Raw genomic sequence first — 18,403 nt, 5'->3', positions numbered from 1 at the left:
CGAAGACGCTACCCATTGAAGGAGCGGAACCCGACTGACCTGACTCGCCCGAGTCCATAGGCCTGACCGACTTATTGTTGGTTTTACCCCCTTTCATGGGCACCACAGCGGCCTGGGAGCCGCTGACTGCATTGTCAGCGGCTCTGGTGGCGATACTGACTTACTCTTGGATTTACCCCCTCCATGGGAACCACAGCGGTCTTCGACTGGGGTAGCAAACCCAACGGCTGCCGGCTACCCGCGCTTCCGCGGTCCGGACCGGTCTCCCCACGGCCCATAACCGGGTTCCCCGCGGCCCAGTCGGACTTCGCCCCGAAAATATCCAGCAGGAAACCTCTGTAAAAAGAGGTTCCTGCAAGAAAAAACAGAACCTGGTAAGAAATACAAAACTTACCTGCAGGTTTAAACTTACTGCTGGCAGGAGCAACGCGCCTGCGAGTCAGTCGTTGCGCAATGCGTCGACGTAATGATGCGCATGCGGGCTGACGGCCTTCTTCTTCACGTAGTCACTCACGTGACTCCGAAGTAAAATGGGATTGCACTGAAGACAGTGGAAGGGAGATTTACATTGGTGTTGCCAGGACAGAAAAATAGTAACTATGATGGATATGAGCAGGAAGGAACTGCAGATGCTGGTTTAAACCGAAGATAGACATAAAACGCTGGAGTAACTTAGCAGGACAGGCAGCATCTCCGGAGAGAAGGAATGGGTGACATTTCGGGTTGCGACCCTTCTTCAGACTGATGTCAGGGGAGAGAGAGATAAGGAAGTGTAAGGTGTGAAAACAGGACAAAGGGGATACCTTCTCCCAGCTAACAGCAAGGCGAACAGACAAAATGTAGTTGGAGACATTCAGACTGGTCGGAGAACTGGGAAGGGAGAGGGATGGAGAGAATGGGAAAGCAAGGGTTACTTTAAGATAGAGGTCAACAGGCCCATACGAAGCTTTCCAAAAAGGCGGGTGGCATGACAGAATTGCAAAAATGTATGTGAAATAATGAGCGCGCAGCGCACATCACGAGCACAAAGTGCAAAGTAACATGGCCGGGGTCTGGGGTTTTAAATGCTCTCTGGTGCATTCTGAGCCTTTTTTGGGAGCATTTTTGCACCAAATTTATGACTAAATTTACTGCAAGTTCTTGCAGTAAAGAAAACATTTTTTTGGAAAATACTTTGTGTGCTGATTTGATTGCCCGTTACTGTTCAACTGTGTTAGTGTGTGCAGCGTGCCTTTAATGGTCATCCTGACCTAACAACTTCACATCACATCAAATTCAACATGGAATAGGGATGTGAAAACAACATTTAGTTCAACTTCAATTTCCATCATGAAAATTGAAGTCAAACTAAATGGTGCATTTACATTACTATGCTCGCTTTCAAACTAACCTATTTTACTGTCATACTATTATAACAGACTCTAGTTTCATGATGACTCATAAACAAGATCACAAATCACATTTTGAATTCTCAAACACAACGTGATTGTGACTAATTGCAGAGCTGCCAAGTTTCACCGAGCATTTCCGTATTTTGATGGCTGAAAAACAATGTTTTGTTGGGGAAATCAGTATTTCTCACATAAATGCAATAGAACGTACTACACAAAACTGGATTTTTGAATCTTGACATATTGATTCAATATGTTATTGATTCAATAACATATAAAAATATATAATATATAATATATAATTATATTGACATTTAGCCATGAATCATGTTTTCCAGTTCCATTTTCCAAGAATGTAACTGCGCGAACTTAGTCACCACTTTGTCCAAGTTATGGGCAAAATCAAAGTGAATGTGGATTAAGGCGATTGCAGACAGCCGGTCATTGCTCATGGAAGTCCTGGTCTTTGCTTCTTCGCGGATGTGAAAAGGTGTTTGTCCTCGTTGGCTGGATCAAAGTAAGATGCCGAACGAAATCGTGCCCACTGCAAGCATGCCGCTTGAGGCGAGCGTCTCTCTGCCACTCAGGCTCCTGACCAAAGGTCCTGGCCACCTCCGCAGTCAAATGGAGGGGACAGGCGGGGTCAGCAGAGTGCCAGAGACTGGCTTCCGACAAGGCCAAGTATATGTAGAGCCAGACGGCGAGGGGGTGCAAAGTAGAGCCCAATGGTTTGGGCAGCTCTTCCTCCGAGGAAGGCAGCAGCAGCGGGGCCAGCAGCAACACGAAGACTTACCAGGCCTCCGGCAGCCACCAGCAGAACGGGCAGCTGGGGCTCCCGCCTGACATTATGCATCGCTCCAGCTCCAAGAGGCAGTTCAGGCCCGACTCGCTGGTCATGTACCGGCAGAAGTGCGAGTTCGTTCTGGGAGCAGCGGCACCAGCAGCGCCCGCAGTTTCAAGGGCGGTGGCAGCCTGGTCCTGCGTCTGCTGCCCGGCTCTAGCGGCCAGGGCAACAAGCAGCAGGGGCCAGCTACGGGAGCAGCAACGTTGGAAGGTGGAGAATTAGCAGAGGGTACAGAGGCTGCAGCACCCAAGGGTGCACAAGTAACCACTCCAGCAGCGCCCCAGGTAGCACCAGTCGCCATGCCAGCAGCATCCCAGAGTGCACAAGTCAAGGGCCTGTCCCACGTGGGTGACATTTTCGGCAACAGCCTGAAAAGAGGTTGTTGCATTGTGGTCAGTCGTGATGCGTGGTGTCGCATTTAGTGACGAGCGGTGACGTGTGGGTGATGCGCGTTGTCTCCCTGCCGCCCTGGATTTTGGAATTTTCAAAATCCAGGGGCAACATCTGGGTGTCTCATCATGTTGTGCGCCCTTTCACACGCTGACATGTGCTGTTCTGCGGGTGACGCCCCGTTAAGGTTAGGGTTGGGGTTAGGGACCACAGATGGGCTGTAAAATATTCTTCCTTCAATGCATGGATTTTAAACATTAATATATTAAAATTTATACAATAAAATCAATTGTGCAAATGAAAAGATGTCTGAGTCGTTCAGTTTTATTTACAGAATAGACCGTTGGGTCCCATGTTCACACGGGAGGGCTGGTCCCCCAACGCAATATTCCACCACTCCACCAAATATAATATTGGTGGCCAGAGGGGGGGGGGCTTTCTGGAACGCTAGTATGGGTGTTGTGGGCCGAAGGGACAGGTTTCCAGAGGGCTAGTATGGACATTGTGGGCCGAATGGATTCTTGGGCTGGCAGCTCAGTCACTCAGGCCTGGTGGGGTGGCAGCTCATTCACTCAGGCCTGGCGGGCTGGCAGCACAGTCACTCTGGCCTGGTGGACTGGCAGCTCAGTCACTCAGGCCTGTGGGCTGGCAGCTCAGTCACACAGGCCTGGTGGGCTGGCAGCTCAGTCACTCAAGCCTGGTGGTCTGGCAACACAGTCAATCAGGGCTGGTGGGCTGGCAGCTCAGTCACTTAGGGCTGGTGGGCTGGCAGCTCGGAAACTGCCAGAAAGTCTGCCCAAAACAGGTGAGAGACTGTGAGAGAGGGGGAGATGATGGTGAATACATTTTAGACATTTTTCATCTTTTTCTGCATATCACAGCAATGAAGGAGGAAAGTATATCCTAGCCTGGATCTCACACGAAGCCAATGAAGGGAGAGAGAAAAATACTGGGGTTTGGTTTAATACTTGCAGGGGGAATACTTACTGCTGGGCCGAAGGGACTCCTCTTGGGCTGGTACAGGCCTGATGGGCCAAAGGGGCTCTATTTCTGGACTTTTCCTGGCCTGGCACGGGCCCTTTGGGCCAAAATGTTCCTCCTGGCATTTTGGGCAAAAGGGACTGGTTTCTCGGCTAATAGAAACCTTTTGGGCCGAAATTAGTGGTTTCAGTCAGGCCAAACAACTCATTTCATTTTATTTTCATTTCAATTTCAAGCACAGGGCAGGCCAAACAACCCATTTCATTTAATTTCCGTTTCCATTTCCATTTCCATTTCAAGCACAGGGCAGGCCAAACAACTCATTTCATTTTCATTTCATTTCCATTGCACTTTCAAGCACAGGGCAGGCCAAACAACTCATTACATTTTCATTTACTTTCCATTTCCATTGCAGTTTCAAGCACATGGCAGGCCAAACAGCTCATTGCATTTTCATTTCATTTCCATTTCCATTGCAGTTTCAGCACAGTGCAGGCCAAACTCTTTGCATTTTCATCTCATTTCATTTCCATTTCCATTGCAGTTTCAAGCACAGGACAGGCTAAACAACTCATTGCATTTCCAATTGATTTCCATTTCCATGGCAGTTTCAAGCACAGGGCAGGCCAAACAACTCATAGCATTTTCATTTCATTTCCATTTCCATTGCAGTTTCAAGCACAGGGCAGGCCAAACAACTCATTGCATCTTCATTTCATTTCCATTTCCATTGCAGATTCAAGCACAGGGCATGCCAAACAACTCACTGCATTTTCATTTCATTTCCATTGCAGTTTCAAGCACAAGGCGGGCCAAACAACTAAATGCATTTTCATTTCATTTCCATTTCCATTGCAATTTCAAGCACAGGACAGGCCAAACAACTCATTGCATTTTCAATTGATTTCCATTTCCATTGCAGTTTCAAGCACAGGGCAGGCCAAACAACTCATTGCAATTTCATTTCATTTCCATTTCTATTGCAGTTTCAAGCACAGGGCAGGCCAAACAACTCACTGCATTTTCATTTCATTTCCATTTCCATTGCAGTTTCAAGCACAGGGCAGGCCAAACAGCTCATTGCATTTTAATTTAATTTCCATTTCCATTGCAGTTTCAAGCACAGGGCAGGCCAAACAGCTCATTGCATTTTAATTTCATTTCCATTTCCATTGCCGTTTCAAGCACAGGGCAGGCCAAACAAGTAATTGCATTTTCATTTCATTTCCATTGCAGTTTCAAGCACAGGGCAGGTCAAACAACTCATTGCATTTTCATTTCATTTCCATTTCCATTGCAATTTCAAGCACAGGACAGGCCAAACAACTCATTGCATTTTCAATTGATTTCCATTTCCATTGCAGTTTCAAGCACAGGGCAGGCCAAACAACTCATTGCATTTTCATTTCATTTCCATTTCCATTGCATTTTCAAGCACAGGGCAGGCCAAACAACTCATTGCATCTTCATTTCATTTCCATTGCAGATTCAAGCACAGGGCATGTCAAACAACTCACTGCATTTTCATTTCATTTCCATTGCAGTTTCAAGCACAAGGCGGGCCAAACAACTAAATGCATTTTCATTTCATTTCCATTTCCATTGCAGTTTCAAGCACAAGGCAGGCCAAACAGCTCATTGCATTTTAATTTCATTTCCATTTCCATTGCAGTTTCAAGCACAGGGCAGGCCAAACAGCTCATTGCATTTTCATTTCATTTCCATTTCAATTGCAGTTTCAAGCACAGGGCAGGCCAAACAACTCATTGCATTTTCATTTCATTTCCATTGCAGGTTCAAGCACAGGGCAGGCCAAACAACTCATTCCATTTTCATTTCATTTCCATTTCCATTGTAGTTTCAAGCACAGGGCAGGCCAAACAACTCACTGCATTTTCATTTCATTTCCATTTCCATTGCAGTTTCAAGCACAGGGCAGGCCAAAGAACTCACTGCATTTTCATTTCATTTCCATTTCCATTGCAGTTTCAAGCACAAGGCAGGCCAAACAGCTCATTGCATTTTAATTTCATTTCCATTTCCATTGCAGTTTCAAGCACAGGGCAGTCCAAACAGCTAATTGCATTTTCATTTCATTTCCATTTCCATTGCCGTTTCAAGCACAGGGCAGGCCAAACAAGTAATTGCATTTTCATTTCATTTCCATTGCAGTTTCAAGCACAGGGCAGGCCAAACAACTCATTGCATTTTCATTTCATTTCCATTTCCATTGCAGTTTCAAGCACAGGGCAGGCCAAACAACTCACTGCATTTTCATTTCATTTCCATTGCAGTTTCAAGCACAGGGCAGGCCAAACAACTCATTGCATTTTCATTTCATTTCCATTGCAGTTTGAAGCATAGGGCAGGCCAAACAACTCATTGCATTTTCATTAAGGGCTAACAAATCATTTATTGCAAGTACATTGCAGACTCACAGTTCAGTTGATTCACAGCTTAGAATCAGAGTTGTGGCCTCTCCCTCACAATCTTCAAAAGTGACTGATTCACGTCCAGGCATCCGGGGTTTTATAGTCCTGCCCCCCCCCCCCCCCACCCCCGGAAGCGGTGTTATCTTCATCATGGTGATTGACAGGCGAGAGGACCAATCAGCTGATCTCAGGATTTTTTAAACACTCATAACATTTTTATTTTTCATTGATCGGAAAAATCCTCGGGGCTGCCTCAGCGGAAGAGGACTGTGAGTAAAATGGCCTAATATCATAGCGATATAGGGTAGCGTTTTTTCTAAAATCAATATACAGCGCAGAAGGAAGTGGTCATGATGAGACTTTTAGTTATTAGATGTATTGGTCCTCTTCCAGATCTAATCACCGTCTATAACTTTTCACAGGGATGGATTCAGTGAGTGTAGACTGAACTACCCTCTCCCCTCCACCTCCCTCTTCTCCCCTCCCGCCCCACCCCTCCTTCTCCACTCCCCCCAACCCTTCTCCCCGCTCCACTCTTCTCCCCCTTCTCCACTACCCCCTCCCCTCACATCCCCTTCTCCCCCTCTGCCTCCCTTCTCCCATTCTCCAACCCCCCCCCTCCACTTTCCCCGACACCCCCCATTTGTGGACCCAGCCTGTGACAGCTAGATCCTACTAATAGTGCTGCACAAAGGCCACATCATCTGTTTTAGTTACATCGACTATGGAATAAATGCAGACTTTGGGAACAACACCCCCCCCCCCCCTCCCAAACCCCCTCCGCCCCTTCGCCTTGCTCCACCCCCCTCGGGTTGTTGAAGGCGGATTGTGGCGCTTGCACTCCGACCTCAGCTGCCGCTTCTCCCGAGCCTGCTCGGGCTTGGACAGTTTCTTCGAACACTGTGGACTCGAGTCCGAGGTGATCGAGAACCTGGTCAGGGGGAAGTTTGCCGCTGAAGCCGCCTTTGAAAGTCTTTCCCTAAAGTTATGCAGCGTAAGCTGCCCAGACTCGGAGAGCGAGCCGTCCCGGCACAGCAGCAGCGATAGCGGCAACGAGCTGCTCCGCGGATAGAACAAGCCCCCGCCCTCTGCCCTCTCGGTCCTCGAGGGCAACGCCAGGGTCATCCAGTGGCTGTACGGCTGCAAGAGGGCCAAGGAGCCCAAAGGCAAGGCTCCCCGTCCTGGAATAAAAAAATATTGCGTCACAATTTTTTTTAACTCTGGAATTTTTGTTTACTCTGGGTAAAAAAGGGGGGTGCAACCGCACCCATCGCAAACCCCCTTCGGACGGCCATGGTCAATGTTCATACCGCTGTGGTGTAAGCTGCCCAATCAAAAGGAGAGCTTAGGTTTGTTCCCTTTGGAAGAGAGAGGTTGGAGCAAGAATTTAAATAAGACGCAAGAAATTATGAGGGGTTTAGATACAACAAATAGGATCCATTGGTGATCAAGGCATAAACTCACCTTATATTTGAAACATACCTGGGTGTGTACTTTTAAAATTGTGACCTGCAGAACAATGGATCTAATGCTTAAAGGTAGAATCAGTTGGTGTCGCTCTTTTATTAAAACCGGCACGAATATAATGGGCTGAATGGCTTCTTTCTGTATTGTACATTTGCCAGGATTCCATGGTTCAATTGATTTCCATTTCCATGGCAGTTTCAAGCACAGGGCAGGCCAAACAACTCATTGCATTTTCATTTCATTTCCATTTCCATTGCAGTTTCAAGCACAGGGCAGGCCAAACAACTCACTGCATTTTCATTTCATTTCATTTCCATTGCAGTTTCAAGCACAAGGCGGGCCAAACAATTAAATGCATTTTCATTTCCATTGGACCATGTTCATGAATGGTGGAGGAAATGTACAAATGTAAAAAAAGAGTAAAATGCGATACCAAGTATTAATGGTTCAATGGTTCTTTATTGTCACGTATTCACTGCACAGTGAAATTATTTTTGCATAGCTCACAAATGCACGTGTCGCCATATTTTGGCACCATTTACAAAAGAAAAAGTCCAAAGTCCAAAGTTTAGTCCACATGCTGGATGTACTGGAGTGCCCCCGATCCAGGTAAGCCCAGGTAAGCTGCAGGACTTCCTTCGTGCCCTCAATCAACTTGGCCTGCGAGCCGACATCCCTATCCCTACCCGACCGCCTTTGTGTTCTGTATTACAAAAGATGGCAAGCAATGGGGTCGTACCATCCACCATAGCAAGACCCAGGCAGGTTAGCATAACAGTCAAACAAGAGACAGATGGTATTTGATACATGGAGGGGTAGTGATGCATTTTTCAGAAAAGATGAGGAGAGGTAGGATAGAAAATGGCACAGTTCTAAAGTGTATACAGAATTATAAACTTTTTAGAAAAATTTTGGTCAGGCCTCATCTGGACTATTATGTGCAGTTCTGGTTGCCCCATTACAGGAAGAATGGAGACGCTTTGAGAGGGTGCAGAAGAGGTTTACCAGGATGCTGCCTGGACTAAAGTATTTTAGATGTAAGGAGACGGTGGATAAATTTAGATTGATTTCTCTGGAGCATTGGAAGCTGAGAGGAAACGATAGAATTTATTAAATTATGAGAGGCATAAAGAGGGTGGATAGTCAGAGCCTTTCACCACAGGGTGGAAATGTCAAAGACTAGAGGACAGCTTTAAGGTGAGAGAGGCAAAGGTTGAAAGAAATATGCAGGGCAAGGTTTTATTACACAAAGCATAAAAGGTGCCTGGAACACACTATTATGGAGAGTGATGAAAGCAGATACAATAGTGGTGTTCAAAAGACTTTTAGATAGGCTAGCGATGAAGAGATATGAATCATATGCAGGCAGAAGAAATTAGATTAACATGGCATCATGTTTGGCACAGACATCATGGGCTATGTTCCAAACAGAGGGCCCTGACAGTTTATGTACATGGATGTTTGAAGATGGTAGAAAATATTTTGAGAGTTGCCAGCAAAGCAGCTGAGCATTATGTCATAGGCCACTTATGGATGTGAAAGTCCTAGAGAGAGTGCAGAAGAGATTTACCAGATTGTTGCAAGAATAAAGGATTTCAGCTCCAAAGTTATGTTGAGGATATGGTTTTCTCCACAGAACATCAGAGATTGAGAGGAGGTATGTTTGAGGTGCATAAGATTATTAAAGATCATATAAGGTAATCAAGGAAAAGCTGTTCCCATGAGCTGACAGCGCAAAGACTAGGGGACACAGATGTTAATGTCTAGGCCAGAAATAAGGGCGGAATCCAAGATTTCTATGTAACGAGGGACAACGATACTGCCTGTGAGGTTGATGGAAGTGAAAACAATTGATGATTTCAAAAGGCAATTGAATAGTTACCTCAGAGAAATAAACTTGCAACTCTTCAAACCTGTCTCACAGCTGTTGTTGTTAACTCTGGCCTTTGTTCCAACCATCTGCATGTCAACGAATTCCCCTTGCCTGTGTCGACCTATTACCTGCCAAGCTTAGTCCTGGCTCTCCCTTTATCCAGCTTTCTTCCCCCCCCCCCCCCCCCCCACCTCCATTCAGTATGAAGAAGGGTCTGGACCCGAAACATCATCTATCCGTGTGCTCCGGAGTTGCTGCCTGACCTGCTGAGTTACGTCAGTACTTTGTGTATTTTTTTGAGTATCAACCAACATCTGCAGTTCTTGGTTTCTACATACCAAACTTGGAGGCTACTGAGAGAGAGCAGGTGAATAGGAGAAACTGGATTGTTTTGCAGTGAGCAATATGGACTCAGCCAGTATTACCTCCTGTGTTATCAAGACACCTTGACTCTAAAATATATAGGAAAAGACTGGAGAAAAATAGGGTGCATTCCATTGTAAGTCTGATCAACACATTGCAATGTAACGTGTAAAACTATACTCAGATATCAAATCCATGATGCTTAATGAAGCTTTCCATTGCATTGTGAAATCTTTGGATCTGCCCACCACTCAGACAATACTCAGGGGAGGCGCCAGGATCTCTGGAGAACCTTATTTTCCACACTTGGCGGCAGATGGTACTAAACCTATCTCAAAGGATTGAGGTCTCCAGAAGTCCAGAGAGGAGCCTATACCAGTAAAGTGCAGGAAACGCTCAGCAGGTCAGGTAGCAACAGAGGAGAGAAAACAGAGTTAAGATTTCAGGATCGATTACCATTTATGCAATAATCTGCCGGCTCAGCTTGTAGTCGCGGCTCAGATAGCCATCGTGTTTTCCGCTTATTGTGGATGCACAGTGGTTGTCTTACATGCTCGGCGAATTGCACAGCGACCCGCGACACTCGCCACATGTTTGACGAAGTTGTTGGTCACGTGGACATCAAAGTAACATTTTCTGCTGAGGGCCGAAATTTTCCACCTTCAAAAAAAAAACCCCACCTGGCAACGGCCCCGCTTTCCCGCCACCCACCCGCGACCATCCCAGCGTTTTGTGTGTGAAAGAAACGGTTCGCATTTCTTTGCAAGACCAGCGGCTTTGCCCACAAGGACATCCTCTATCTCCCTCTCCTCCACCTCCCCTAGCACTAAACACAATCCAGCCTCTGACTCCAAGTTCCTTGCAAATATCACACCAAACTAGAACCTTGTGTATGAGGGGGAAGAGGCAAATAATAAAAATACTAATATCACAAAAAAAACAATATATATCACAGTCCTGACACTCACAAGGTGAAGTTCAATGTAAGACACGATTATAGAATTATTTGAAAAAATCTAATTAAAAGACACCAGTTCCAACCCATGTTAGTTACTATATAAAGTACTTTTTTTGCCAGGGTGTCCCTTAAAAGGCTAGAGGTTGAAAGGGGGGGGGGGGGGGTGTGTGTGGTTTGACAGAAGGTGTCTTTTTATTATATATATTAAATCCCCAATTGGCTTACTGCGATGGGAAGTCGACGAGGAAGGGGAGGGGAGGGGGTGTTCTCCAGGTAAGTCACTGCGGGGGGAAATGTATCTTTTTTTTTAATTTCGCTACTTGTTCTCGCACGTGGGGCCGGGCGTGTAAGTGTCAGGCGCTGGTGGATTGGATGGAGCGTTTCGCTACTTCCTCCTGTTACAGTGTATCGAGAGTGAGACGCTGGCGGCGGATTCTGCGCATTGACCGAGCCCCCCCTGTATATTGAGTGAGTGTGTGTGTGTGTGTATGTGTGTGTATGTGTGTGTGTGTGTGTGTGTACATATCAGTCTGCAAAGGAGCACTCGGGCAACACGGCCGCCGAAACAACAGCGGTAACACCAGCAAGCAAGCAGCGACCGCCTCTGGAAGCGGGTATGGCTTCAGGAGATCTATACGAGGTACTGTTTTAATATAATCATGACTGTGTGTGTGCCTATCAACCCCCCTCTCCTCCCTCCCTTCTCGGTCAGAATGGGGAGGGAGGGGGGCAAGGTCTAGAAAGTAGCCGAAGCTCCACCGAGGGGTTGCTTGCATTTTGCCTTCTTTCTCTTTCTCTCTCTCTCGCCCTCTCTTGCACACGGGGAGAAACACTGAGAAGCTTGGGATGGGAGCGCTGTCGCTTGCTTTCTCTTTCTTGTGAAATGCATTGCATGGTGATAGGCCTTAAAAAGAGAGTGGGTTAGCGGTTGCATCTGAAGAGACAGATAGGTACAGCACTTGCGATCACCACAGCCTGGAGGGAATGCGAGGGGAGGAGGTTGGCGAAGTGGTGTTTGGGGAGAAGGTGTCGCGAACAGCGGTACATTGCTGAAGTGTGTACGCACTAATTTATTGACAGAACTGCTGACGACTTTTCTGTGAGCATGAATGTGCAGGAAGCTCTGGATGGAGTTTCAAATCCCACTATCACTCCTTATTTTGCATTGGTTTTGGCCGCGGAAGATGCACTTTATTTGTAATCCATGATATATAATTTATAACTTGCATTATATTGGATGGAAGAATGCATAGGATCTGAGCAGCGTGCTGTAAGGTAGCTTAACACACATGCTTGGATGAGTGGTATGATTTTTGAGGCAATCGGATCGGAAAGTACCGTTAAAATAGTGGTCATAAGTGATACCAGCGTGGTGTGACACACACAGTTGGCTGTACATTTATCCAAAAATATGAATTGATGGTTCCAGGGTGTGTTTCTTGGGGGTGGCGTGGATGGGGTTTGAGTCTATATTTTGTCCCATTGACCACATACGTCGCATATAAAATAATGCTACATCCCGAATAATGTTACAAGTAATGGCATCTCCAATGCGTGGATGACCAAGGCTGGGTGGCGACGGGGCGATTGGGCTTCCCTGTCGTTGAAACATCTCCAAACGTCTCCGCCTTTTTTATGAAAGAGTTTGCGACTCATGAGATAGCGATGGAGGGCAGAGAAGGTGTGATCTCTTGTCCCGAACAACGCAATGGAAATTCGCTGCATGACATATGGGATGGAAATGCAACAGTGGAGCGCGCGTCGGGCTGTGGAATTTAACATGTCTCTGGGATTTGGTCGGTGGTGGAGAGAAGATTGCCGCACCACCTTTCATGAGTCGGAAGCTTAGGATGTGGTTTAACGGTTGGTTGGAAGCCAGGCAGGTGGAATGCACATAGGATGTTGGGGCATCGTTTTGGGGTTAGTCTGAAGAAGGATCTCGACCCGAAACGTCACCCATTCCTTCTCTCCAGAGATGTTGCCTGTCCCGCTGAGTCACTCCATCGTTTTGTGTCTATCTACGCTTTATCGTGATATTGCCCCTGCCTCTGTTTAAGGGTGTGTCTAACAAGATAAAGACTGCGACGCTATTTCCCCGACCTTGGCGCAATAGTGCCCCGAGGTGCAAAAGCGTCGCATCTCCTGATGGACTCCACACGATTTGAAACCCAGATTGTGTCATGGAAAGACATGCATCCTTCATCTGATGTCGGATTGCAGTTTGTAGATGGAATTGAGGATTTGTCCCTTCACGGGGTAGAGGAGAAGGAGCTTGAGGGGAGTTTAGCGGTTCTGTCCAAGCCTTTGATAGAAACCAGCGATGTATTGTGTCTTTATGTTGATTCCGAGATCAGTTGAACTTAATGGAATTGTAAGTCAATTGCACCAATACTGTTGAAAACCTTCCCGCGCCATGCCAGAAGATGTCTGCCATGTCCCTCCAAATGCACCGTTCATTCAATCGAAGACCTGCAAAAAGTCTACTGGCTTTAAAGTAGTTCTAGCCTTGACCGCGTCGCACTGGTTCCTGGAAATAACAATGAGAGGCCGATCAGATTGGTGGATTAAGGAATGCGGAAAACCTTAGGATTCACCTCCATCTGAGCGAAACCGGAATCATGCAATATTGCAACTACCTTGGCCGCCGGTGTGCATTGTGTTGGACTGGGCTGATGCACAGAACTGGGAAGTAACTCAATTTCACAGCTGAAGAGGATGAGACCAGGGAAATAGAAACATAGAAAAATAGGTGCCGGTGTAAGCCATTCAGCCCTTCGAGCAAGCACTGCCATTCAATATGATCCTGGCTGGTCATCTAAAATCAGTACCCTGTTCCTGCTTTATCCCCATATCCCTTGATTCCTTTAGCCCCAAGAGCTAAATGTACAGTGCTTTCTTTAATGGCAAATTTCCGACTCTTCCAGTTTCCTCTTTTCCATTGCCATTACTACACAGGTAAGTAGGAGTGATTTTGCGCAGACCAAATAGAACAGATCTTCCAATCGTTATTTCCAACAATTGGTTGTTTATTGAAGTAGTTGTACAAACAAAGAGATGAATGTACCAGTCTTTCCTTATTCTGCAGACAAGTTGTAGCTGGCTGTTCTGTTCCTGGTCTGGTGAAAACTGTATGATCTTCCTCCCCGTGTCTGTCGCTTCCTCTCCCCTATCCCATATATATACACCACCCTGTGCCTGTAATGACCGCCCACAGTTGTCCAAAATAATACAGCAAGATATATCCAGACAAAATAATATAAAATGCCAACAGTAGCGAGCCTAAACATAAATGGCTCCTACACCCTAATTGTTCTACGTATATAACAAAACAATTACCAATAAACATTAAAAGGAGCTATTAAAACTTTACACATTTTCAAAAAAAAGGTGCGTACTATGTGATGGCATTTAATCTTCCTTAGTTATTCTTCAATCATCTTCTCTTCCTTCTCCATATCCTTATCTTTAGGGCCACCAGACCTGTACCTTGCTGTAGCTAGGTCTCAGCTTCTTGGAATAGGCATATCTTAGTTATCGGTCTTTCCAAGATGTTGCTCTTAGTCTGAAGTCGAACTGTGTGGCTGCCGGTGTGCATTGTGTTGGACTGGGACTTGTGAATCTGGTATGGTCTGCAATATTCTGCCCATTAGCCAGGAGCTTTGTGGTGCAGTGGAATCAGCCACCACAACAATGTCACCTGGAGCAAAGATTCTCCTTACCCTTGACCATCGTTGTTGTTCTTGGATTAGAGGCAAGTATTCTTGTATCCACCGTTTCCAAAAGAGATCTGCCATATATTGCACCTGCCTCCATCTGCGTTTGATGTACAAGTCTTCCTTCCCAGGTGGTTGTATTGGCTTGGTTTTCAACAGAAGAAGATGGTTTGGTGCGAATGCTTCCAGGTCCATTGGATCATCAGAATTCTTGGTAATGGGCCGATCATACAAAATTGCTTCAACTTTACAAATAAAAGTTTACAATCCTTCATCGTCCGGAACTTGTTGGTTAAGAACAGAACGCAGCAGATTTCGAACCATGCGGATCAATTGTTCCCAAACACCGCCATGATGGGATCCTGCTGAGGGGTTAAAGTACCACCTTATCCCTCACTGAAGCATAGCACTCTGGATCTTATCCTGATTGAAGCCATTGAGTGCTTCTCTCAATTCTCTTTCCGCTCTGATAAAATTTGTGCCATTGTCTGATCTTAAAGATGAAACTTGACCTCGTCGACAGATGAATCTTCGTAATGCATGGATGCAGGAGTCTGTATCAAGTGTAGATGCAACTTCAAGATGTACTGCCCTGCTTGCCATGCAGGTGAAGATTACACCATACCTTTTAACAAGACTTCGTCCTCTCTTGATCTCTATAGGACCGAAGTAGTCTTCTCCTAATGGAGGCTTGACTGTTAGAAACCTCTCCAGTGGCAGGTCTGCCATTTTTTATTCTCCAATTTTTCCCCACTGTTGTTTATACACAACACAGTCTGTTATGACCTTTCTTGCAGCGGAGTTAATTTTGATAATCCAGTATTTTTACAGAGGTGGGACAGCATATGATTCCTTTCTCCATGTCTGAGTTGTTCATGGATATGTCGTAACAGTAGTGTTGATATGTAAAGGTCCTTCGAGAGTATAATAGGATGTTTGGCCTCTTCCGGGATCGCTAGTCTATTCAGGCGACCACCTACTCTCAGAAGTCCATCATCCAGCACCGGATCTAGCTTGTACAAATGACTACTTCTTTTGACAACATTTTTACCAGCTTCTTGTACTGATATTTCTTCTTTGAATCTTTGTCTTCCTGTCTGGGAATGTTTAGCTGAGAAACAGGCATGGTCTTATGTGTGAACACATCAGATAGTTGAATAAAATCGTCTTTGTCCAGACGAGATATTTCCAAACCTGAGATATGACGACTGATCTCAGGCTTCATTTGGTTCATGGTACGCAAGAGAATACTCGTCCATTTTCCTGTAATGCTCCACCCTGTTGTATGGAGCCGAGTCATGGACCACCTACAGCGGGCACCTGAGAGCCCTGGGACAATACCTCAAAGATCCATGCGAAAGATTCTGAGGATCAGCTGGGAGGACAAACGCACCAACATCAGCGTTTTGGGGAAGCCAACATGACCAACATCACCACCAGAATAATGCAGCACCAACTTCGATGGACTGGCCATGTCATCTGCATGTCCAACACACGTCTCCCTAAACAAATCCTGTACTCACAATTGAAGGATGGTCGGCGAGGCCCCGGCAGGCCAAAGAAACGCTTCAAGGACAACATCAAGAACAGTCTGAAGAAATTCCACATCACATCGAGCAACTGGGAGCACATTGCACTGGACAGGCGCTCCTGGAGGAAATCCGTGCAGGAAGGAGCTGCACGTCACGAAATGGAACTACGCCGTGTCGAAGAGACAAAGCGACAGCACCGTAAGGAGAGAGAGAAGGAGGCTCGACGACTACCAACCACCACCAGTCTCCACTGCCCATGTTGTACCAAGGTGTGCGGATCGCGGATCGGCCTCTACAGACATCTGCAGACCCGCAAGTAGACGACCGTATGGAGAGGAAAGGACAGTCATACTCGTTTCGAGTGACCGCCGATGATGAATGTTCAGCCTTCTCATCAAGTTTACTGCGCAAAAGGTAGATGAACTTCCATGATCCAAAAATGCGTATGTGTGCAACACTGTATCCCCCTCGTGGCTCTTTACCTGTACTGGTACAATGGAGAAGATGCAGGAAACATGTTTGTCTACATGTGGACCAAAGTTGTGCCAATGAAAGTCAAAGAAGCCATTATGAGACTGAGAAACAAGAATAAAACTATTAGAGACATCAGCCAAACATTAGGCTTACCAAAATCAACTGTTTGGAACATCATTAGGAAGAAAGAGAGCACTAGTGAGCTTACTAATCGCAAGGGGGTTGGCAGGCCAAGGAACACCTCCACAGCTGATGACAGAAGAATTTTCTCTATAATAAAGAAAAATCCCCAAAAACATGTCCGACAGATCAGAAACACTCTTCAGGAGTCAGCTGTGGATTTGTCAATGACCACTGTCTGCAGAAAACTTCACGAACAGAAATATAGAGGTTACACTACAAGATGCAAACTACTAGTTAGCCACATAAATAGGATGGCCAGGTTACAATTTGCCAAGAAGTACTTAAAAGAGCAACCACAGTTCTGGAAAAAGACCTTGTGGACAGATGAGACGAAGATTAACTTATAGCAGAGTGTTGGCAAGAGCAAAGGGTGGAGGAGAGAAGGAGCTGACCAAGATCCAAAGCATTCCACCTCATCTGTGAAACACGGTGGTGGGGGTATTATGGCCTGGGCATGTATGGCTGCTGAAGGTACTGGCTCACTTATCATCATTGATGATACAACTGCTGATGGTAGTAGCATAATGAATTCTGAAGTGTATAGACACATCCTATCTGCTCAAGTTCATAGAAATGCCTCAAAACTCATTGGCCGGCGGTTCATTCTACAGCAAAATGATCCCAAACATACTGCTAAAGCAACAAATTAGTTTTTCAAAGCTAAAATATGGTAAATTCTTGAGTGGCCAAGTCAATCACCCGTTCTGAACCCAATTGAGCATCTTTTATATGCTGAAGAGAAAACTGAAGGGGACTGGCCCCCCAAAACAAGCATAAGCTAAAGATGGCTGCAATACAGGCCTGACAGAGCATCACCAGAGAAGATATCCAGCAATTGGTGATGTCCATAAATCACAGATTTTAAGCAGTCATTGCATGCAAAGGATATGTAACAAAATACTAAACATGACTACTTTAATGTTCATGACATTGCTGTGTCCCAAACATTATGTGCCCTGAAATGGGGGGACTATGTATAAACACTGCTGTAATTTCTACATGGTGAAACCAAAATGTATAAAACTGACCTTTATTACAATTCTGACAATGTGCACATGCACATAAACCACGTGTGATTTTTTTCTATTACAAATCTCAAATTGTGCAGTACAGAGACTTATAATAAATGATGGGTCTTTGTCCCAAACATTATGGAGGGCACTGTAAGTGGAAGGAAAATATATATCGAAAAGCAAGATCTTGACCACAAAACAAATTAGAATCAAATGGCAGAATCTTCTAAAATTTCACAATGAGAACTGTGGATGAAATACGAGCAAACATAGGTAGGGAATCATCCATGTTTTGGAAACACAATGCACTTTTTTTAGAAATAATGTACAGCTTTCAGATACTTGACAGGTCTCCAGAGTGATTTTTAGTTGCATTTTGAAACTGGAAGAATCTTGTAATTTATCGTCTGTTGTCTGTGTGCAAAGGAACTCAGGTAGGAAGTTTGGATCAGTCTTGCTGTTGTCTTAACACTGTTGAATTTGAAAACTTTATTTCCAATGCATTGTTATTGTTTAATATATTTTGATGTTTATTGAAGGATGACTTCCACTTTAAAAGCAAGTGGTATATTTAAGATATAATTTTAAACAATTAGGTAATCTCTATTTTTATGTATTTGGGCATTGGCCTATTATGTTTGTTTGAAATGTAATAAAGATTTTATATGAAATTAACAGTGAGAAAAAAGGGATGGCTTCATCATGAATATGAAAAGTAAATCTAGGGTAAATAAGTGGAAATTCCATTGGATGTATAGGCAAGTCCTGGTGATCTCTTGGGAGGAACCG

General features: G+C 45.3%; 1 protein-coding gene across 3 annotated transcripts in view; it reads left to right on the top strand.

Moving 5' to 3' along the window:
* The first annotated feature begins 11,067 nt into the window (after positions 1–11,067).
* Positions 11,068–18,403, top strand: part of cdyl2 (chromodomain Y like 2) — a 161,894-nt gene continuing 154,558 nt past the window's right edge. For 2 of the 3 annotated variants that reach the window (XM_033035845.1, XM_033035844.1), the window contains exon 1: positions 11,068–11,339. In XM_033035845.1, the coding sequence (XP_032891736.1) occupies positions 11,316–11,339 (24 nt within the window). In that variant the 5' untranslated portion in view covers positions 11,068–11,315. The remainder of the gene's footprint in view (positions 11,340–18,403) is intronic. The other variant, XM_033035846.1, reaches the window with a different exon arrangement.

The sequence above is a fragment of the Amblyraja radiata genome, chromosome 17 (assembly GCF_010909765.2).
Source record: "Amblyraja radiata isolate CabotCenter1 chromosome 17, sAmbRad1.1.pri, whole genome shotgun sequence".
NCBI classification, from domain to species: domain Eukaryota; kingdom Metazoa; phylum Chordata; class Chondrichthyes; order Rajiformes; family Rajidae; genus Amblyraja; species Amblyraja radiata.
Note: the sequence above shows the minus strand (reverse complement) of the source record. Positions and strands in the feature narration are given on the sequence as shown.